The following is a 23,503-nucleotide window of genomic DNA, read 5'->3' on the forward strand; positions in this document are numbered from 1 at the left end:
TGTTGGAATATTGCGTGCAATTCTGGTCTCCTTCCTATCGGAAAGATGTTGTGAAACTTGAAAGGGTTCAGAAAAGATTTACAAAGATGTTGCCAGAGTTGGAGGATTTGAGCTATAGGGAGAGGCTGAACAGGCTGGGGCTGTTTTCCCTGGAGCGTCCAGAGGCTGAGGGGTGACCTTATAGATGTTTACAAAATTATGAGAGGCATGGATAGGGTAAATAGGCAAAGTTTTTTCCCTGGGGTCGGGGAGTCCAGAACTAGAGGGCATAAGTATAGGGTGAGAGGGGAAAGATATAAAAGAGACCTAAGGGGCAACCTATTCATACAGAGGGTGGTTCGTGTATGGACCGAGCTGCCAGAGGAAGTGGTGGACGCTGGTACAATTTCAACATTTAAGAGACACTTGGATGGGTATATGAATAGGAAGGGTTTAGAGGGATATGGGCCGGGTGCTGGCCAGTGGGACTAGATTGGTTGGCATATCTGGTCGGCATGGACGGGTGGACCGAAGGGTCTGTTGCCATACTGTACATCTCTATGATTCTATGACTCTATGACATAACAACCTTCCAAAAGAATATGGATGAATTGAGTGAAAAAAGGTTTTGTCCAAAAGAGTAGCTAAATAAGTAAATAAGCTAAATGTTATCTAAATGGTGAGCGTTTGCAGAATTCTGAGACACAGAAGGATTTGGGTGTCCTATTATTGAATCACAGAAAGTTAGTATGCAGGTACAGCAAGTAATCAGGAATAGTGTGTTGTGAGAGGAATTGAACACAAAGGTAGGGAGATTATCCTTCAGTTATACAGGGCATTGGTGAAGCCTTTCTGGAATACTGTATACAGCAGTGGTTACTTTGCTTAAGGAAGGGTGCGAGCTCATCAGAAACAATTCAGAGAACGTTTACCATATTAATACTGGAATGAGCAGGTCATCTCATGAGAAAAGGCTGGACAGGCTAGGCTTGTATTTGCTGGAGTTTAGAGTAAGAGGTAACTTGTTTGAAACACATCCTGAAGCGTTTTGACATGGTGCTGATGAAAAGGATGCTTCTTCAATGGAAGGTCCTAGAACTGGGTATTATTATTCACAAATAAGGAGTTGCTCATTTAAGACAGAAAGAAGAATAAATAGGTTTCTCTCTAAGAATTTTGAATCTTTGGAACACTCTTCTTTGAGTATTTGATTAGATTAGATTACTTACTTACAGTGTGGAAACAGGCCCTTCGGCCCAACAAGTCCACACCGACCCGCCGAAGCGCAACCCACCCAGACCCATTCCCCTACATTTGACCCCTTCACCTAACACTATGGGCAATTTAGCATGGCCAATTCACCTAACCTGCACATTTTTGGATTGTGGGAGGAAACCGGAGCACCCGGAGGAAACCCACGCAGATACAGGGAGAATGTGCAAACTCCACACACAGAGAGTCGTCTGAGGCGGGATTGGAACCCGGGTCTCTGACAGCAGTGAGGCAGCAGTGCTAACCACTGTGCCACCGTGCCGCCCACTGTGCCACCATGCCGCCCCATTTGAATATTTTAAGGCAGAGGAGGATAGATTCTTGATAAGCAAAGGGATGAAGGATTTTCTGGATGAATTGGAATATGGGGTATTCAGAATCCGATCAACCATGATCTTGCTGAATAGCAGAGGAAGATTGAGTGGCATACTGCTGTTCCAATTCATTTGCTAGTATGAAAAATGTTTGTATAACAAGGCTCAGTATATGTTATTAGGTAGTGACTGCCAATATTTTATTTGGGATGGCTGAACAGCTGTACCTGACCCCAGTCAACAAGGAAAAGTGAAGCTTTAATTGTAGTGACGCTGGGTGGCATTGCTACTCTCTAGCCCAGACTGATCAAACTTTTAGGATTCCTTAACTGAACTCAGATAAGCTAACACAACAAAGCTAAATTTGAACCTGGTAAAGTGGAACTTGTTGATCTGTAAGGCCTGGTTTCAATTCGGTCACTGAGATATGAGGGAAGACAATAACGCAAATGCTGTATTCATATTTAGGAAAGATTGGTGTTTCAAAGAAGAGTCATATTAGGTTTGAAACATTAACTCTATTTTTATCTCTGCAAATGCTGTCAGAGCTGCTGAGTTTCTTCAGCACTTTCTATTTTTTCACATTTTCACAATTGGCTAAAACCACAGCATCCACTTCTTGGAGACTATAAGCAAAGTCTGCCCTCTGCTGTCCTTCTGTGATATTGAAATTCTGGGTAGTATGGCTGTTTGGGTTGTTACTTTGGTGACAGTTTCTTTTTGTAGTATAAATCCAGAAGCTTGGACCAGTTTTAACAGAATTAACAGCAGCATACCAAATTGTAAAGTTTATAACTAAATATCCTTACTTCCGAATTGTAGTCCTGGTGTATTGATGAGGTAAGATTCATGGCACCTGGTCAGCCATGACTCAGAGTGACCTTTCTCACATAATCTTCACTCTTCACCTCATTGATTCTGTAACCATGCTCTTGGCTGTTTTACCTTGTTGAATGACATGCCTGCTGAGTTGGAAGTGCTCGCCTCTGCCATGGTCTTACGCTTCCACACCACTGGTGTCAGGTTTAAATCCTAGCTGCACAGCATTCCAGATACTGCAAGCCCACACTGTGGTGCTTAACCACATTCCAGGATGTGACACAGAAAAGCAAATGACGGGTTGGTGGTTGAAGTGGTGGAGAGGAGGACAGTTCTACTTCTAGCTGACCACCAAAGGAGGCCACACCACCAGGCTCAGCCAGTCTCAGCACAGTTAGCAGCCTGGGGTCAGAATAGTGTCCCAGATTAAAAGCATCATCCCACAGTACAGGAAGGAGGTCAATGATCTCCTGAACACCTCAAAGTGGGCAGACTTTGCTTATAGTCTCCAAGAAGTGGATGCTGTGGTTTTAGCCAATTGTGAAAATGTTGCCATCTTCTCTCTGCTACCCCAGACTCACAGGGCCATCACTCCTGCAGACTCTGCCATATGTTTATCATTAAGTCTCATGGACTACAACTTTACTATTGCAGGCATCACATCCACACAATGGCACTCCTATCTCATCCTCGCAGATTATGAACTTTTCCTATTTTCTGCATGACCAGCTCACTCTCTGCAGCACCTTGGAATCGCTCCAGTTCCTGTATCACCACTAACTGCTCTTCCATCCACTTCGACGAAACTCAGATATTCCCTGTGTCTCATTGCAGGAAGAACTGGTCCACCCCAAAACTGATGTCCCCTAAGCATCTTGACTGACGTATGTGTGAATGTTGGACTAGTTGCTGCAGGACTGATCACAGCTCAATCTTCAAACCGCAAGGACATGGATCCCCAGATTCTGGTGGGACTGAGTCCCTTACTGACGGTGGCCAACCTCAGTCTGATGAGCCCCTTGACCTCCAGTGGCAGGAGCCCAGACTGACTGTAGTCACCCTTCACCTCACAAAGGACTGCTCACTTTTTATTTTGAAGCACATGCAGTGTGGTTACCACATGACATGTTGGCACATCCTGCAAGTGTGATATTGTCATAGTACGGTGCTATACAGCTACATGACCAGCCTCTTGACTGTTCAGAGCTCCCCACCAATACAAGTTGTCAGCATTCCTCAGCACTATCAAAAAGCAGTGCAATCCACACAATACATTAGCTTCCAAATAAGTGCAAAGTGAGTGGTTGTTGATAAAGTAAGAGCAATAAAATGCATCCTGTTTATGTGTCCTTGTGGCAAAAGCATGCAAGTTATAGCTCAACTCCTGAGCTCCAGAATGAGGTAGGGCTGGTGATATGGTGAGGCTGGTGGTTTTCCATAGTGCTGACAAGTGGATGGAGGGTGGAGGAGGATAATGTCTATCCAATAACCAATTCCCATAATCCCCAAGTATTTAGTCAGTTGGCTTTTAAATGCTACTCATAAATTGACCACACTCTGCAGCAGTGCATTTCCTGATCATCATGGCATTTCAATTGTTTACTCACGTTAACTCTAGTTCTTTTAGCAATCACCATAAACAAATGGCTTCTAGCTATTAGCCCTTCTGCTATGGGAAATTGTTTCTCATTATTTCCTTCAGCAAAGTCATTCATGGTTTTATGCATTTCTAACAAATCTCCTTTTAACCTTCTCTGGTTTAAGGAAATGATGCTAGCTTCTCCAACCTACAATGGAAGTCCAAATCATGAGATCATATAAATAAATTTCACCAGCTACATGTTTTCTCATATCATCAGTCTTTTCATAAAATGTGTTTCTACCTCCTCATTATTTATTACATTTCTGAGATGCTTCTCTTTAAGATGAAAATGGTTTGTGGATTATCTCTAGTAATAATATTGGAATATTAATGTTTAGTTAACAGGTCAGTCATTCCGTCCACAGTCTTTGACTAAGACTGGACAAACTACCAGACCTTATGTTCAATGTGTCACAGAGCATCTGCAAATCTCATGTGCTTGCTACTTTTGCAAAATAACTTGAGTGTCGTAAGATAGTGAAAATGGAACCTATACAGCACTAATTGCTCGGCCCATTTTTAGGAATGTGCCTATTCCATAATTTAGCAATTCCAGTTTAGAAGGGAGAGTATGTCATTTTCTTTGTTACAGTTATCTGGCACTACTACAGCATCTCCTATCTTAGAAAATTCTATGATTCTCCAAGTGGAACTCTATTCCCTAAAGGATTCTTTAAATCCTTCCACCTCTCTAAGAATTTCAAAGTTTGGTTCAACCTTCATTAATACTTACAAACACCATTGTAATTGCTCAGGTTGTCTGTTTGCTCGCTGAGCTGGTGGGTTTGTTCTCAGACATTTCGTCACCATATTAGGTAACATCATCAATGAGCCTCTGGTGTTGGTGTTCTGGTGTTCTGTCCCTAGAATTACTAGAGGCCTGACATTCAAACCGGAGCTCCATTAACAAACACATAGCTTTGGACTTGATTTACAAACCTCTCAGAAACAGAATAGGAAGTGATATCACCCACCACAACAAACTAAGACACATAAATAGCAAGCAGGACAGAACACCAGTGCTTCACTGGAGCTTCACTGATGATGCTACTTAGCACGGTGATGAAAGGTCTGAAAGCAAACCCACCAGCTCAGCGAGCAAACTGACAACCTGCTCCATAACCTGAGCTACGAATCTTCTCCAAGATCTCATTTCCATTGCTCTAACAATCCCACAAAATCTGATTCAATTTCCTCCTTGGATTTCTGCTAGAAAGCCTCTGGAAGGAGCTCAAAAACATTGATGGCAGCAGCAGTAATCACCAGACTGGTTTGTCTGACAGATAGAAGAATGAAACCCTTCCTTATGAATACACTTTGCACTAAAATAGTCTAGTTTTCTTTTAGCCTTTGCAGTTTTATAGCAAATTGTTTTTAAAATAAATTTGAGTTCCTTCCCTGAATTTAGACATTAAGCTAAGACATCTTACAAAATCAAAACCAAATGTTAATCAGGGTTCCTTAAGTTCCTCACTGTTTGCGTAATCAACTTTTTCTGTCTCGTTCAAATTTCCTCACCTCTTTTCCCTTTTGAAATACAACATTTTCCTTTTTCACCTTAGAATTCTAACATAAGGTTTTGCAATGCACTTCTTTTGTGGAACTCTAATCCAAGCTTTCATGTTTATTTTTCTTTTTTGATTTCAAGTTGTTTCATTTATAATTGAATTCTGGCTAATGCAACTTGAATGTAACTCGGATCATACTTTTCCTCCTCAAGATTCAAGTGTGGAGCCAATACTTTAATGGTTTCTACCTTTACAGTTCCTACTTTTAAGTTGACTTCTAATTTCTCTGCTGTAGCTATCAAATTTATTGTTGTTATCTAACAGAAGGCACCAATAAATGAGTCTTCTCATTCCTGAAATGCCTGAACAACAAAAGCAAACATGATACCAGTAGTTCTCCTACAACACGGTAGTTACATTCCCATGAGAGATCTTGTTATAGAAAATTGCGTAATAGAAGTAAAGGAGCCTATGGGTAAAACAGGGTTAGAAGCTCCAGTTTAGCGAACTTGTCCATTTCTGGTCAGTTACAGAAATGCCAAGTTGTTACAAGTGAAATTCCCAATGTATTCCTGGCTCCTGTCTCTCTGCCATTAAACTTTGTGAAACTTCCGTAAATTTTTTTTGGCGTGAGGAAAATCTTTTTTGACAGGGTGGCTAAAGGGCTGGGATGGTCTGAATGACTGGAGGTTTTGGTGGGTTTCGGGTTTCAGAGAGAATGAGGGACCGAGACTTAGATTCCTCCCCCCTCCCCTCAAATGAAGACTGGGTGAACTTGGATCAGGCATAACTTGGGGATGGGGAGAAATGAGGGTTGCCAGTGGTCTGTCCTTAGTTTCACGCCACATCCTTCCTCACACGTGTACCCTTCTCTTGTTAAGTCGCCAGCTGTTGAAGCTTCAGATAGCCAGCGACTGAACCTCTGCTTAACAAAAAGCCCTTCCTTATTCTCCAATACTCACTGGACATTGTTGTATTTGCACCTCCTTTCACTCACTATCTCTTTCTCTCTCTTCTCACTCCTTAACCCCAACCCCTCAAATCCATGCATGATCCCACTAAGCATTCCAGCAAAATATTCCAATGTTCACTTCCCCTCCCTTAATTGCAGATAGAAGCAAACATACACACACAAACAGATGACAACCCTATTGCAGTGGATGCGCCAGCAGAATAAATCACAGCTGGCTGATAATACAGGGGTTGGAATTGCATAGCAGCAAACAGGAGTTCACTAATTCACAAATCACATTACAGCCAAATTGCGTTCACAAAGTTCGTGTTCTAGAACACACCAACAAATGTGAATGTGAGACCTTGTTTGTTTAAACTCTGGAAAATGATAGCATATCAAAACTTTTGGTTTTGATCACCGTTCAGCCCCCAATTTGTTGTGACCCCATAGAGAGCATTAACTTTTAAAAGAGAAATGACTTGTCTAAATGACCAATGAAAACAACCAACGGACAAAATTTCACATTTTAAGAAACAAACTGAAAGCAATATAAATAAGTCTTACATTTTAGAGGGGATTTGAAGAAACATCTTTTTACCCAGAGACTGGTGGGATCTGGAATGCACTGCCTGGGGGGATAGTTCAGGCAGGTCACCTCCCAATCTTTCAGAAGTGATTGGATGAACATTTGAATTATGGTAACATTCCAGACTATGGACCTAGTGCAGCTAAGTGTATTTTTGATGGCACAGATTCAATGGGCCAAAGGGCCTCTTCTATGCTGTATGATTTGATGATACTTCACAGCACCTAACTCAGAGAATCAAAGAGCAAATACTGTACTTCTGCATTAAATAACTAATGGCATTAAGATGCATCTTAGAACTCAAGGGCGACACTGTTGCCTCACAGCGCCAGGGACCCAGGTTCAATTCCTGTCTTGGGCGACTGTCTGTATGGAGTTTGCACATTCTCCCTGTGTCTGCGTGGGTTTCCTCTGGGTGCTCCACTTTCCTCCCTCAATTCAAAGATGTGCAGGTCACGTGAATTGGCCATACTGAATTGCCTATAGTCTTCAGGGATGTGTGGGTTAGGTGCATTAGTCAGATTCTGGATTAGTGGTGTTGGAAGAGCACAGCAGTTCAGGCAGCATCCAAGGAGCTTCGAAATCAAGGTTTCGGGCAAAAGCCCTTCATCAGGCTTTTGCCCGAAACCTTGATTTCGAAGCTCCTTGGATGCTGCCTGAACTGCTGTGCTCTTCCAGCACCACTAATCCAGAATCTGGTTTCCAGCATCTGCAGTCATTGTTTTTACCTGCATTAGTCAGAGGTAAATGTAGAGTAATAAGGCAGGGGAATGGGTCTGGGTGGGTTACTCTTTGGAGGGTTGATGTGGACTTGTTGGGCCGAGTGGCCTGTTTCCACACTGTAGGGATTCTATGTAACTCCTCCTGGCAGTTAACTAGCATTACAAGTTTAAGTCTAGGTTATTTCCAGACATTCCCAAACATCATTACAGAGTCAGAGATTACAGATCGGAAACAGACCTTTGGTCCATGCCAACCAGATATCCTAAATTAATCTAGTTCTTTTGCCAGGACTTGGCCCATATCCCTCTAAAACCTTCCTATTCATATACCCATCCAGATGTCTTTTAAATGTTGTTGTTGTACCAGCATCCACCACTTCCTCTGGCAACTCATTCCATACATGCACCAGCCATTGCATTAAAAGGTTTCCCATTAGATCCCTTTTATATCTTTCCCTTCTCACCCTAAACCTATGCCCTCTAGTTCTGGACTCTCCCAATATAGGGAAAATACCTTGTCTATTTATCTTGTCCATGCCCCTCATGATTTTATAAACCTCTATAAGGTCACCCCTCAGCCTCTGACACTCCAGGGAAAACAGACCCAGTCTATTCAGACTTTCCCTATAGCTCAAACCCTCCAAACCTGGAAAAATCCTTGTAAATATTTTCTGAACCCTTTCAAGTTTCACTGCATCCTTTCTATCGGAAGAAGACCAGAATTGCACAGAATATTCCAAAAGTGGCCTAACCAATGTCCTATACAGCTGCAACATGACCTCCCAATAAAGGAAAGCATACTAAATGCTGACTTCACTATCCTATCTACCTAAGACTACACTTTCAAGGATCTATGAACCCGCACTCCAAGGTCTCTGTTCAGCAACACTCCCCAGGACCTTACCATTAAGTGTATAAGTCCTGACCTGATTTGCCTTTCCAACACGTAGCACCTATCAGTTACTAAATTAAACTCCATCTGCCACTCCTCAGCCCATTAGCCCATTGCATCGAGATCCCATTGTACTCTGAGGTAACCTTATTTGCTATCCACTACACCTCCAATGTTAGTGTCATCTGCAAATTTATGAACTATATCTCCTATGTTCACATCCAAATCATTTATATAAATGACAAAAAGCAGTGGACCCAGTGCCAATTCTTGTGGCACACCACTGGTCACAGGCTTCCAGTCTGAAAAGCAAACCTCCACCATCACCCTCTGTCTTCTACCTTTGAGCAAGTTCTGTATCCAAATAGCTAATTCTCCCTGTATTCGTTGTGATCCAAACTTGCTAACCAGTCTACCATGAGGAACCTTGTCGAACACCATACTGAAGCCCATATGGATCATGTCCACTGCTCTAACTTCATCAATACTCCTCATTACTTCTTCAAAAAACTCAACCAAGTTAGTGAGACATGATTTCCCACACATGAAGCCATGTTGACTATCCCTAATCAGTTCTTGTCTTTCCAAATACATGTAAATTCTATCCCTCAGGATTCTCTCCAACAACTTGCCCACCACCAATGTCATGCTCACTGTTCCTAGTTCCCTGGCGTTTTCTTACCATACTTTGTAAATAGTGGCAACAAGCTAGCCAACTTACAGTCTTTGGATACCTCACCTGTGGCTATTGATGATACAAATATCTCAGCAAGGGGCCCAGCAATCACTTTCCTACCTTCCCACAGAGTTCTACGGTACATCTGATCAGGTCCTGTAGAGTTATCTACCTTTATGCATTTCAAGACAAACAGCACCATCTCCTCTGTAATATGAACATTTTCAAGGTGTCCCATCTTTCTCCCCACATTCTATACGTTCTCCACAGTAAACACTGATGCAAATTACTCATTTAGTATCTCCCCATCACCTGCAGTTCCACGTAAAGGCTGCCTTGCTGATCTTTGAAGGGTCCTAATTTCTCCCTAGTTACCCTTTTGCCCTTGGGATTCTCCTTAACCCTATTTGCCAAAGCTTTTTTATGTAGGCCACCTTTGGAATATTGCATGTAATTAAGGTCTCCTTCCTATCAAAAGGATGTTGTGAAACTTGAAAGGGTTCAGAAAAGATGTACAAGGATGTTGCCAGGGTTGGAGAATTTGAGCTGTGGGGAGAGGCTGAATAGGCTGGGGCTGTTTTCCCTGGAGCATCGGAGGATGAGGGATGACCTTATAGAGATTTATAAAATCATGAGAAGCATGGATAGGGCAAATAGGCAAAGTCTTTTCCCTGGGGTGGGGGAGTCCAGAGCCAGAGGGCAAAGGTTCAGGATGAGAGGGGAAAGATATAAAAGGGACCTTGAGGGGCAACTTTTTCATACAGAGGGTGGTACGTGTATGGAATGAGCTGCCAGATGAATTGGTGGAGGCTGGTCCAATTACAGCATTTAAAAGCCATCTGGATGGGTATTTGAGTGGGAGGGGTTTAGAGGGATCTGGGCCAAGTCTGGCAAATGGGACTAGATTAGGTTAGGATGTTTGGTTAGCATGGACAAGTCGGACCAAAGGGTCTGTTTTAGTGCTGTACATCTCTATGACTCTACATCTCCTTTTTGCCCTCGTGATTTCCCTTTTAAGTATATTCCTATTGCCTTTATACTCTTCTAAGGATCCACTGCTGGATCTCTGCTGTCTATACTTAACATATGCTTCCTTTTTCTTGACCAAAAACTCAATTTCTCTAGTCATCCAGCATTCCCTACACCTACCACCCGTGCCTTTCACCTGAACAGGAATATACTGTTTCTGGACTCCCGTTAGCTCATTATTTTGAAGGCTTTCTATTTTCCAGCCAACCCTTTACCTACGGACATATGTTCCCAATCAATTTTTGAAAGTTCTTGTCTAATGCCTTCAAAATTGGCCTTCCTCCAATTTAGAACTTTAACATTTAGAACATAGAACATAGAACATAGAAGAATACAGCGCAGTACAGGCCCTTCGGCCCTCGATGTTGCGCCGATCCAAGCCCACCTAACCTACACTAGCCCACTATCCTCCATATGCCTATCCAATGCCTGCTTAAATGCCCATAATGAGGGAGAGTCCACCACTGCTACTGGCAGGGCATTCCATGAACTCACGACTCGCTGAGTAATGAACCTACCCCTAACATCTGTCCTATACCTACCCCCTCTTAATTTAAAGCTATGCCCCCTTGTAATAGCTGACTCCATACGAGGAAAAAGATTCTCACTGTCGGCCCTATCTAAACCCCTAATCATCTTATACACCTCTATCAAGTCACCCCTAAACCTTCTTTTCTCCAATGAAAACAACCCCAAGTGCCTCAGCCTTTCCTCATACGATCTTTAGATCCTGTCTATTCTTTTCCATTACTGTTTTAAAGCTAATAGAATTATGGTCACTGGCCCCAAAGGGCTCCCCCACTGACACCTCAGTCACCTGCCCTGCCTTATTTCCGAAGAGTAGATCAAGTTTAGCACCTTCCCTAGTACGTTCATCCACATAGCAAATCAGAAAATTGTTTTGTACACATTTAACAAATTCCTCTCCATCTAAACCTTTAACATTATGGCAATCCCAAGTCTATGTTTGGAAAGTTAAAATTCCCTACCATAATCACCGTATTATTTTTACAGATAATTCAGATCTCCTTACAAATTTGTTTCTCAATTTCCCAATGACTAATGGGAGGTCTGTAGTACAATCCCATTACAAAAGACAATGTGAACAAACTGATATGCAATACAAGCATAACTGTACTGATTTATTGAAACTAGTTTCACCATTTATTAACTAAACCAATACTGTTGTTTCATGGTGTGAAATGGTAATGCTGCCATTAAACCTAACATACTGACATGGTTAAGCTTCTTGTATTGACTGCTGTGAAATCCTGAAATCATTTTTTCCTGAAATAAACAATGCTTTCCACTTCAGTGAAAATTGTCAGTAAAAAAAAAACAAGGTGCACCAGACAATTAATGACACTTTATTATTGTCCAGAAGATAGCAACTTGGGTAAAATCAGCATTCACTTTGGAAAAATTAAATGTCTCCAGTGCATAGGATCAAATTCTGCACTTGCCCTTGATTTTGTCCATTCTCCTGTGCAGTTATATCTGCATTAACATGCCTCTGCATTAAACTTTGAAACTGACAGGACAGGTTAATACTGCAGTTAATAAAGGTGGGATCCTGTTGCTGAATGATCTCTTGCAGGCTGTTTCTTGTCTTGAGAGTAGTCAACATTAGCAGAGATAGAGGACAACTAATAGAAGACAGAGCTGGGATAAAGGAGCATTTTCTGTATGGCAACCTGTAACTAAAGGAATACCACAGGAATCAGTGCTAGGGCCACAATCATTTACAATATACAATGATGACTTGGATGAGGGAAGTGAACGTACAATAGCCATGTTTGTGAAGGACATATGAAAATGTAAGAAGACAAGTGGTGAGGACAACACCTGCAAAGAGATATAGGCAGGTTATGTGAGTGGGCAAAAAATTGGCATATGGACTATAGTGTGGGGAAAATATGAGGTTATGCACTTTAGCAGGAAGAATAGAGGAACTGAATATTAGTTAAATTGAAAAAGATGGATGAAAGCTACAGAGCAGTGGGATTGGACGTTCTTCTCTATGAATCACAAAAAGCTAGCATTCAAATTCACTGGGTACAAGGAAAGGAAAATGGAACGTTGGCCTTTTATTTCAAAGAGAATCATGTACAAAACTAGGAAAGTCTTGTTAAAATTTACTTAATCCACACCTAAATGCTGGTTCTGGTCTCCTTTATCTAAAGAAAGATATACTCGCATTAGATGCAGTCCAGGGAAGATTCATGAGATTGATTCTGGATCTGGAGGACTGTCTTATGAGGAGAGGTTGAGTAGGTTGAGCCTGTATTCATTGAAAATCAGGAGAATGAAAGGTTACCTTATCGAAATATAAAAAGATTCTTAGGGGACTTGAGAGGGGAGACGCAGAAAGGTTGTTCCCCCTTATGGAAGAGTTGAGGATCAAAGGGCATCATTTCAGAATAAGGGATTGCACATTTAAAGCTGAGGTGAGAAGGAAGTTCTTCACTGAGGGTAGTGAATATATGGAATTCTTTACCAGGAAAGTGGAGGTGAGGATTATCATATAGGAGCAAATTACTATAGATGCTGGAATCTGTACTGAAAACACAAATGCTCCAAATCACAGCAGGTCAAGCAGCATCCATGCAGAGAGAGCAAGCTAATGTTTAAAGCATATCTGCTCCAATGTTTTGTGGTTTTACAACCCTCTACTCTATTTTCTTGCCTTATCCCTTTGACCATTTGTTCCCTTACTGATGAGAAATCTATTTCGACCTTGAACAGAGTTGGTGACCTAGTCTCAACAGCCCTCCGCGGTAAACATAAGCTCGCAGGTTCACTATCCTCAGAGAAGAAACTTTCCCTCCTCTGCGGTGCCTTATTCTGAGATTATACCCTCTGTTCTTAGACTCCCCCACAAGGGGAAACCATTCAGCATCTGCCCTGTCAAGTCCCTAAAGAATCTTGTATGTTTCAATACAGCCGCCTCTCATTTTTTCCAAGTTCCTTTCGCAATGTCATGTACCTCCGAATATTTTTTTCCCAGGTTTGATTTTGTGGTCATTTCTCTATCACAGATGGGAGATCATTCCGTCCACCTGTATTTATGCCTTCACGACCTGTCAACTTGACCATCCTGTTGTTAATTTTTTCTCTTGTTCTCCCAAGTGTCCTTCTCTAACTCAGTCAGCATATCCCCCTATTCTTCTTTTGCTCCAATGCTGCTCCACTTTCCCCTTAAATGCTTTTCTACTTCTTGCCTCAACTGCTCCTTGGGGTGGTCAGGCTTCACATTCTCGCAGATGAATGCGGTCTACAGGAGTTCGTGTAGTGCTGCCTACTCCAACCTAACGTCTCAAAATGAACAGCGGGGTCAGCAACAGAGTAGGGAATTAGTTATTGTGGAAAATCTCAAAGGTTTTCAGATTCTCTCTCCAGAATGTCTATTGACACCCAAGTGTAGTCTCGTTAGGCTGAGGATCCAGTGAGGACACAGCAAGGTTCCATAGCTGGACTTAATAGAAATGATCAGGTTTGAGTAATGTTGGATGAAGTGTAAATATTAGCAACGACACTTCCAGATAAGACATATTTATTAGTTGACAGGAGTTAAGTGAAGGGTGCTTTCATTAACCAAGAGCTGTATTTGGTCAGACAGCTCAAATTCTCATTGTGAACTTGGTGCAAGTTATCTCTGTCCCTCCCTTCCCCAGTCCGCTGGGTTTATTGTTTTTGATAAATAACAGGAAACAAACCCAGTGCTACTTGTGCATTCTCAGTCATAGTTATGAAATTCTTCAAGTGAAAACAGTTTTAGAGAGAGGGGGCTAGATTAAAATACACTTATAGAGTCAAACAGAAGTACAGCATGGAAACAGACCCTTTGGTCCAACTTGTCCATGCCAACCAGATATCCTAACCTAATTTCAGCATATTTGCCAGCACTTGGTCCATATCCCTCTAAACCCTTTCTATTCATATACTGATTCAGATGCCTTTTAAATGCTGTAATTGTACCAGCCTCCATCACTTCCTCTGGCAGCTCATTCTTTGTGGAAAAGTTGCCCCTTAGGTCCCTTTTATGTCTTCCCTCTCTCACCCTAAACCTATGCCCTCTATTTCTGGACTCCCATGCCCCAGGGAAAAGACCTTGTCTGTTTGTCCTATCTATACCCCTCATGATTTTATAAACCTTTAGAAGATCACCCCCCCAGTCTCTGATGCTCCACGAAAAACAGCCCCAGCCTATTCAGCCTCTCCCTATAGCTCAAATCCAGTGACCCTGGCAACATGCTTGTAAATCTTTTCTGAACCCTTTCAAGTTTCACAACATCCTTTTGTTAGGAAGGAGACCAGAGTTGCACACAAGTGGCCTAACCAATGTCCTGTACAGCAACATGACCTCCCAACTCCAATATTCAATGCTCTGACCAATAAAGGAAAGCATACTTAGTTGGGATTAAGAGTCCTTCCCAGTTTTTCTGAGGCAGCACTAGATTTTATTGGAACAGTTGAACTTGTTGTTAAAAAAAAGGTGCAGTTTGAGTGCTCACTGTTCAGGAACTCCAGCCTGGAGTTGAAACAGGAGTGTTTGACATTAGTCTGGGGTTTCCACAGGTATCCAATCCGGCTCAGCAGCTGCTCTTTGGCACCTATCTCCTGCGATGCTGACCTAGACAGGAATTTCCTACAGCTGACACAATACCCCATGACATTCACCTCATCTCCCCAGGCACTAGAAGGACAAGGCCTGCCTCAGAAACAAGCCTTAGTTCATCTCTTGTCTGTCCATGACCGGCATTAAACATGATGTTCTCTTTGCTGGTGAAACCATTGTCCGTGCGGCGGCTCAGGATCCACCTGAAAGACAAACAATCAGTTTAACCATAACTGGCAGCAAACAACACTTCACAGGAAAATGATGTGCCACCTCCACCAGAGACACACAGCTGCAAATTTCAAAGAAGACTGATATAATATCGCAATAGCACATGTTCCCCAGTAAAAGTACTGTGTTAGTTTCCTGATCACATCTGACTAGGAGAAAGTGAGGACGGCTTATGGCCGAAACGTCGATTCTCCTGCTCTCGGATGCTGCCTGACCTGCTGTGCTTTTCCAGCACCACACTTTTCGACACTGATCACATCTGATCTACGCTTTGCCCAAATAAAAACATGTAACAGTAGATAAACTGTGCAACCAAAAACTGACATTAAAGTGTCCTCTATCCAAATTGTTCAGGGTGCAAAGCTATAGGAGCTGCTGGTAGCATTTACATCAGACCTTTATGTAGCTGTCAGAGTGCACATAGTACTGGAATACATTCCATAGCCAAGATAAATCAATCAATAAATGAATCAGGTGCAATATAACTGTTTTCAATTAGGAGGTATTTAGATACGAGAACTGTACTCCTGATAGGTATCAGAGACCCTTTATTTAAAATCTATCTGTGTAACTTACAATCGCTAATTATTGGACCTGCTCATAAAGAAGGGCTTTTGCCCGAACCGTCGATTCTCCTGCTCCTTGGATGCTGCCTGACCTGCTGTGCTTTTCCAACAACACATTTTTCAGCTCTGATCTCCAGCATCTGCAGTCCTCACTTTCTCCCTGCTCATGCATTAACCAACCAACTACTTCAAATCTCACCACCACCACTACAACTTTTTAAAGACAAAAACTGAACTTTGAGTGAATGGCTGAAAAGATCACAAGTCAAGATTTCAGAAATGAAATTTTACTCTTAACAGAAATGAAAAGCAACATTGATTAAACTCTTGCTACAGACATGTTTTCCTTCAAACAAAAGAGAAAGATCCCCCAGTTAAGGTTCAAAATGACAAAAATCTGTCAACTACTATGATTTATTCACTAAACACGTCTTTTACTGGAGACTAGGCCAAAATTAATTTTCTGTTCTTTTCCCTCAAAGTCTTAGAAGGTATCTGTATCTGCACCTTAAATGCTCTAAGCTGCAGGGCTATGGGTTAGAGTCATAGAGATGTACAGCATGGAAACAGACCCTTCGGTCCAACCTGTCCATGCCGACCGGATATCCCAACCCAATCTAGTCCCACCTGCCAGCACCCGGCCCATATCCTTCCAAACCCTTCCTATTCATATACCCATCCAAATGCCTCTTAAACGTTGCAATTGTAGCAGCCTCCACCACATCCACTGGCAGCTCATTCCATACACGTACCACCCTCTGCGTGAAAAACTTGCCCCTTAGGTCTCTTTTATATCTTTCCCCTCTCACCCTAAACCTATTCCCTCTAGTTCTGGACTCCCCGACTCCAGGGAAAAGACTTAGTCTATTTATCTTATCCATGCCCCTCATAATTATGTAAACCTCTATAAGGTCACCCCTCAGCCTCCGACGCTCCAGGGAAAACAGCTCCAGCCTGTTCAGCCTCTCCCTGTAGCTCAAATCCTCAAACTCTGGCAACATCCTTGTAAATCTTTTCTGAACCCTTTCAGCTTCTTCACTATCCTATCTACCTGCAACTCCACTTTCAAGGAGCTATGAACCTGCACTCCAAGGTCTCTTTGTTCAGCAACACTCCCCAGGACCTTACCATTAAGTGTATAAGTCCTGTTAAGATTTGCCTTCCCAAAATGCAGCACCTCGCATTTATCTGAATTAAACTCCATCTACCACTTCTCAACCTATTGGCCCATCTGGTCAAGATCCTGTTGTAATCTGAGGTAACCCTCTTCGCTGTCCACTACACCTCCAACTTTGGTGTCATTTGCAAACTTACTAACTGTACCTCCTATGCTCGCATCCAAATCATTTATGTAAGTGACAAAAAGTAGAGGACCCAACACCGACCCTTGTGGCACTCCACTGGTCACAGGCCTCCAGTCTGAAAAACAACCCTTCACCACCACCCTCTGCCTTCTACCTTTGAGCCAGTTTTGTATCCAAATGGCTAGTTCTGCCTGTATTCCATGAGATCTAATCTTGCTAATCAGTGCCCATGGGGAACCTTGTCGAATGCGTTACTGAAGTCCATATAGATCACATCTACTGCTCTGCCCTCATCAATGTTCTTTGTTACTTCTTCAAAAAACTCAATCAAGTTTGTGAGGTTCTGTGCAGAAAATAGGATTGGAAAGGGCATCTGGGTACCTTTAAGTTGGTATGGACATGATGGACCAAATGGCCCCCTTCTCTGCTGTATCATTTCTATGTTTCTAATTTAAGTGCAAGCTTCATCCTCATCTTGGGTGATAACAATAACAATAGGGGAGGTGATGGCTTACTGGTATTAATGCAGACTGTTAATCCAGAGACCTAAGTAATGTTCTGTGGACCCGGGGTTGAAACCCACCAGGGCAGATGGTGGAACTTTGAATTCAATAAAAACCTGGAATTAACTAGTAATGACCATTATTATAAGGAAAAACCTATCTGGTTCAGTATCCTTTTGGGAAGAAATCTGCAATCCTTACTTGGTCTGGTCTACATGTGACTTCAGACCCATGGTAATGTAGTTGACTCACCTGCCCTCTGGGCAATTAGGGATGGTAATAAATTCTAGCAAAGCCAGTGCCACCCTCATCCCATAACTAAATAGAAAAAAACGAAGTCTTTCCATTTTTAACCTCCTTATTTCCGTTGGTTCCTGGCAGATTGGTGTGTGGTTGAATTATACTTTTAGGAAAAGTGGGAACCCTATCCTACTACAACATCCCAAGGATTCTACACGTCTTGAAACCCATCTCCATAGCAAGGTTAGATCTCATGGACCTATATCTAGGTGGAAATTCTAATTAAGTATCCTCTGAAACCAACTCCATTCCATCATGAAATTAAATTGACAAATTAAAGTATAACCATCGACAAAAGCTGCAATTTATATTTTTCTCAATTTCATAGGGCTGGAGAATGAAACTAGCTGGGTAGCTCTTTTGGAAGCCAGTGCAGACATGATGGGTCAAATGGCCTCCTCTGTGCTGTAAAATTCTATAACTTCCTAGGATTTGGAGACTCTCAGTTTATCCACTGTCAACACAGCTCCTCTGCTCATTGTTTACAGGTGTGAATATTTTACAACTTCTCATTAAAGGAATCAAGAGGCACGGCGTAACTGAATGACAGAGCAGGCTGGATGGGAGAGTAGCCTGCTCTGCTCCGAGATATTTTCTAACAGGCACAATCTGTTTAGATATGTGGGACTGAATCCAAGCGTCCTGACCCAAAGGTAAAGACATACCTCTGCAACTCAAGAATTTTATAACTGACAGTGCATGGTCACTATTAGGCTACCTTTTAATTCCAGATGTTACGGCATTCAAATATCACCATCAGCCTATAGTAGGATTGGAACCGATGTTCCTGGAACATAAGCCTGAGGATTCTTTATTATTAATAATAGTGATGTTACCATTACATTGCCATAACCTCCCTCCCTGACTTTTGTTCCTACTTCTTATGGTCTAACTAAAATGACCTGGGCCCTCTTCTGACCCATTAGGAATGGGTCAGAAGAGGGCCAAGCTTACTTTCAGAAGAATTCAGACTCTTTTCATTCTTTCATTTTGATCTAAATTAAAGACACAGTCCCAAAACATAATATTACAAACTTCATATTTCAAACAATATATTTTCAGCTAATCTTTAGAAAATAATTTAGGAACAAAAGGTGATTCAACCAGTCTAGTTTGCCCCATAACTGAGTCTTGTACAGAATCTACCATAGTGTAGCATTTAAATACTGTTAGAATCAGGAATCTATTCACTGAATTCAACTGTGTTTATAATAATCAAATCATCTATTCTCCAAGTTAAATATTCAGCTTCAAAAGATTTATTCTTTACTCTGTTGGAGATGGAATATAAATTATAACATTTGTATAGTCAGATATTCAAAAGCTAATTTTAATTGTGTTGGCCTCAACAAATCATTTCTCAATATTTGGACAGGAGGAGTGCATCTAACTTAAATGGGGACAAGCTCAAAATAGACATAGAGGATACATTGAGCTTTTAAAAGGTTTCCTGAGGCTGTCTTCTAAATCAGTTGCCAAAATGTGTAAGTGTCTTGAACTGAACGTTGGGTGATTCAAACACCAGTACTTTGCAGATTCAATATGAAGTAAAACAAAGAAATTCTGGATTGCAGCGTCCAGGGATTGTTACTGTGGATAATACATAGTGTCAATTTTGGGAAGAGGGCAGAAATGTGTTTACCAGTAAGAGGCAGCAGCAAAAAGGCACAACCTGCATGGACCAAGAAAATGCTACGTTGCTGGAACTGGAGAACAGAACATAATTTTGATAAATGTGAGCAGCAAGTGATCACTTTTGGAGGGGAAGAAAGGTAGTTTTGATCGCCACATTGAAAATACATGAAAAAGGCATATTCAATGAATAAAACTACCAGATGTAGGAGAGAAAAATCATGCACAAGGACCTCCAAACCCCTCAATGCTGCAGCTTTCTGCAGTCTTTTACCAATTAAATAATATTCAGCTCTTCTATTCTTCCTATCAAAGTACAGAATAGACCCTAAAAAATGCAATGATGACAATAAAGGCAATTGTTATGTGGGGTTATATACCTAGAAATAATAACTTGCAAATATGAATAGCATCTTTTAAGATAGGTATATGTTCCAAAGTGTATAACATGGGTATTGTTGACTGAAAGCTTTGTCAAATGGGTAGGTTTTAAGAAGCTTCTTCACAGAAAGAGAGGAAAAGTGATGTTTAGGGTGAACATTCTAGAGATTAGGGGCTAGGCAGCTGAAGTCAATGCTGCCTGTAGTCTTGCAATTGATATTGGGGCTGTGCAAGAGGTCAACTAGAGGTGTAGAGATCTCAAGGGAGTCACAGGATTTAACATAGATAGGAGAGATGAAGACAGAGGAATTTGAATGTAAAAATAGCATTTTGAAATCAAAAGATGCTGCTGAACTAATGTTTGCTAATGTAAGCCAGCAAACACAGCGGTGATGGGTGAATGGAATTTGAGTCTTTGTTATGATACAGACAGCAAATTTGGATGAACTCAGATTTATGGATAGTTGTGGGAAATATTAGAAATGTGAAGACTTGATGTAATAAGGTGTAATTGAGGGATTCATCAGTACATGAGCTGAAATGAGGAGCAAATAAACAATACTACTGAGATGGAAGTTGATGATTTTACTGATTTAGAGCCATAGAGATGTACAGCATGGAAAGAGATCCTTCAGTCCAACTTGTCCATGCTGACCAGATATCGTAAATTAATCTAGTCCCATTTGGCCCGTATCCCTCTAAACCCTTCCTATTCATATACACATCCAAATGCCTTTTAAATATTGTAATTGTACCAGCCTCCACCACTTCTTCTGGCAGCTCATTCCACACATGCACCACCCTCTGCATGAAAAAGTTGCTCGTTAGGTCCTTTTTAGATCTTTCCCTACTCACCTTAAACCTGAGCGGATAATATGATTGTAAGTTCATTGGGATCAAATAGGACATCAATGATTGAAAGTCTAGTTCAATCTCATCTGCTGTCAGGGATCAGAGACAAAGTCTGTGTAGCTAGACAACAAACTTTGCAGCAGGGATTAAAGACAATGTTAGCTCTTAATACATAGCTGCAGGAATTTTGTGCATATCCATAAGGAATGTAACAAATCCTTCAATGGAGTGGTTAAGAGCATCAGTGGTTATATAGAGCTGGGTATTGCAAGCAAATATGTTGCACTTGCTATTATGTTTTCCTAGTTACATCATCAAGGAGCAGCAGATAGTTGTGAACTAGGAGAAAGTTCAAGGTAGATTCCCACTGGATTTTAAAGCTGACAGTTTGTGATTGGACATAGTAAAAGAAACTATTATGGGTGATTTTCTTGCTATGATGAGATAATCAAGAATGGAGAGCTGTTGGAGGAAGTGGTGTTACAATGTATGCAAAAGGATAGTAAGGTTGGGAATAGAATGGAATACAACTGTGATTATGGAATTAGGCAACAAACACAAATGGATAGATTTATGCTGTTCATAGCAATGGTTGTATTTTGGAACACTGAAGATTAGTTCCAAAAAAAAAGAGGCTGCACAGATGAGAAATCTAATCCATTGTTATTAGAAGATGTAGAATCCAAAATATACTTAGGTTCCTCTGATCCATAAGCAATTCAATCATGAATTTTGATCAGTCTTAGCCTGGTGTTCAGAATCCTACAAATCTTCTCATTTCCCTCCATAGTTTCTTTCTTCCATTTCTAGCTTCTTACAATGGTTACGTTGCAGAGTTTGGATCACAAGATAACCATAGGCAATTTCCTCCCTAAATATTCCCCTTCTTCTCCCAAGAGGTTTCTTAAAAAAAGTTCACCTGTTTTAATCTCTCCAATGTGGCTCTCAATATTTGATTGATAATGCTACTATGAAATGTCTTGGGGCATTTTATTGCATTAGAAATGCTATATGAATGCAGGATGTTAAAGGTAATTTTAATAGGCAGCCTACAGTTGTCTTGTGGTGCAGTGTAATGTCCCCACCTTTAGCTTAGGATGTCTGTGTTCAAGTCCGACCTGCTCCACAAGCGTGTCATAACATATCTGAACAGGTTAATTAAAAATATTTTATAACAACCAAACTAGCTAAGCATTTAAAAGCAGGGACTTTGGAGCAATAATAATGAGTAGTCTAAAGGAGGAGATGTCACAGATGTGAATGACAAACCCCTGCTTCAGTTAATAGACATAAATATAGGCTTGGAAATAAGAATCAGCTAGTTGTTGACAGCTATTCAAATTGAGAATATAGGAAAAGGATTTTTGGAGATAAATGGACAGGTCACTAGTTATTTTAAAGTGGTGAATCAGACATTGGATTATGTAGAAAATAGAATGGAAAGACCATAAAATGTGGGAGCAGAGGTAAGCTATTCAGTTTGCGTTCAACAAGATCATGACTGATCTGATGATAATCCTCAACTCCACGTGCCTGTATTTTTCCGTTACTCTTGATTCCATTACTGAATAAAAATATCTTGGTATTGAAAAAAACCTAATGGCCTCTGCAGTACATAATTCCACAGATTCACTACCCTCAGAAAAACAAAATCCTCATCTCTGTCTTAAATATGTGACCCTTATTCTGAGATTATGCCCTCTGGTTCTAGACTTTTCCACAAGGCAAAATAACTTTTCCACATCAATCCTGTAAAGATTCCCCAGGAATCTTCTATGTCACATTAAAGTTGCCCCTCATTCTTCTCAAGTCCAACAAATATAGGCCCAACCTCTCAAGAAGTCCCTCCATACCTGCCATCTGCCTAGTGAACCTTCTTACAGGTAAAGATACTGCATTTACAAGGTGATGTGACATCACATTCAGAGTGGTATACAATTCTGGTCATATAATACAGGAAACAAATTGACACCAGGTTATCAGATATTTGAATTACAAAAGTGAGATTCAGAAGAGGAACTCAGGAGAAGATGGAAAGGAGATTTAATGGAGGTATTCAAAGTACTGACACATTGAATACTGTAGAAAGGTTGACCATACCTGAACTGTGACCAGGAGGCCCTGAATAGTTTCAGAAGACAGATGTTCAAATGTAATGATTTCAAGCAGACTGGTTAATTTTTGACAGTCAGGAAACCTATAAAAAGTAAGGAATTTTAAGGCTCTGCTAGATGGAGATTCTGTGAGTTCTAGGCTTCTACATTCCCATACCTACAATTTGTAACTTAATCACATATCCCAACAGGATTTTCTTTTCTCAAGTCAAATTTATGAAACTTCCAGTTAATGCCTCTCACATTTTAAAAAAATTCCTTTAACAGGCCCAATCTATATGAACTTAACAGTTTTGCCTTTAATTTCACATGCTATTGTGAGTTACTTCATTTCTTATTAAAAGGTCACATATGGTAAGCATTTTCTGAACCATCAACAATAGCATGGAAGATCTGCCAATGTACGAGTCCACTATAACTTTTCCTACACTTGAAGCCCTTGGTACTTTCAAGACTAATTTAGTGATTTAGCTAGCTGGCACAACAGAAAGGCTGAACTAACAATCAAATGTAAGAATGGTATCTTTACAATGCACTCCAATGTTTATGTCCACAATTTTTGATACAGCAATTACTTCACCTCTTCTGGTTTAAGGCTGAAGTCAGTG

The 23,503-nt window shown here is 41.1% G+C and overlaps 1 protein-coding gene and 1 long non-coding RNA gene across 4 annotated transcripts in view; one reads left to right on the forward strand and one right to left on the reverse strand.

The window, feature by feature from the left end:
* LOC122554526 overlaps window positions 1-23,503 on the forward strand; it is a 67,039-nt gene that overhangs the window by 23,591 nt on the left and 19,945 nt on the right. For both annotated transcript variants that reach the window (XR_006313010.1, XR_006313009.1), the window contains exon 3: window positions 18,405-18,569. This is a non-coding gene — a long non-coding RNA (uncharacterized LOC122554526). The remainder of the gene's footprint in view (window positions 1-18,404; window positions 18,570-23,503) is intronic.
* LOC122554524 (dual specificity protein phosphatase CDC14A-like) overlaps window positions 11,781-23,503 on the reverse strand; it is a 180,447-nt gene continuing 168,724 nt past the window's right edge. Inside the window, exons 16-17 of one of the 2 annotated variants that reach the window (XR_006313008.1) lie at window positions 15,075-15,215; window positions 11,781-12,094 (exon numbers count right to left, since the gene is read on the reverse strand). Coding sequence is in view for 1 of the 2 variants with exons in the window: in XM_043699680.1 (XP_043555615.1) it covers window positions 15,156-15,215 (60 nt within the window). In the remaining variant the exon portion in view is untranslated. Of the gene's footprint in view, window positions 12,095-14,824; window positions 15,216-23,503 lie in introns of those variants that run through there. The other variant, XM_043699680.1, reaches the window with a different exon arrangement.

Source organism: Chiloscyllium plagiosum, chromosome 11, assembly GCF_004010195.1.
Source record: "Chiloscyllium plagiosum isolate BGI_BamShark_2017 chromosome 11, ASM401019v2, whole genome shotgun sequence".
Classification (NCBI taxonomy): Eukaryota; Metazoa; Chordata; class Chondrichthyes; order Orectolobiformes; family Hemiscylliidae; genus Chiloscyllium; species Chiloscyllium plagiosum.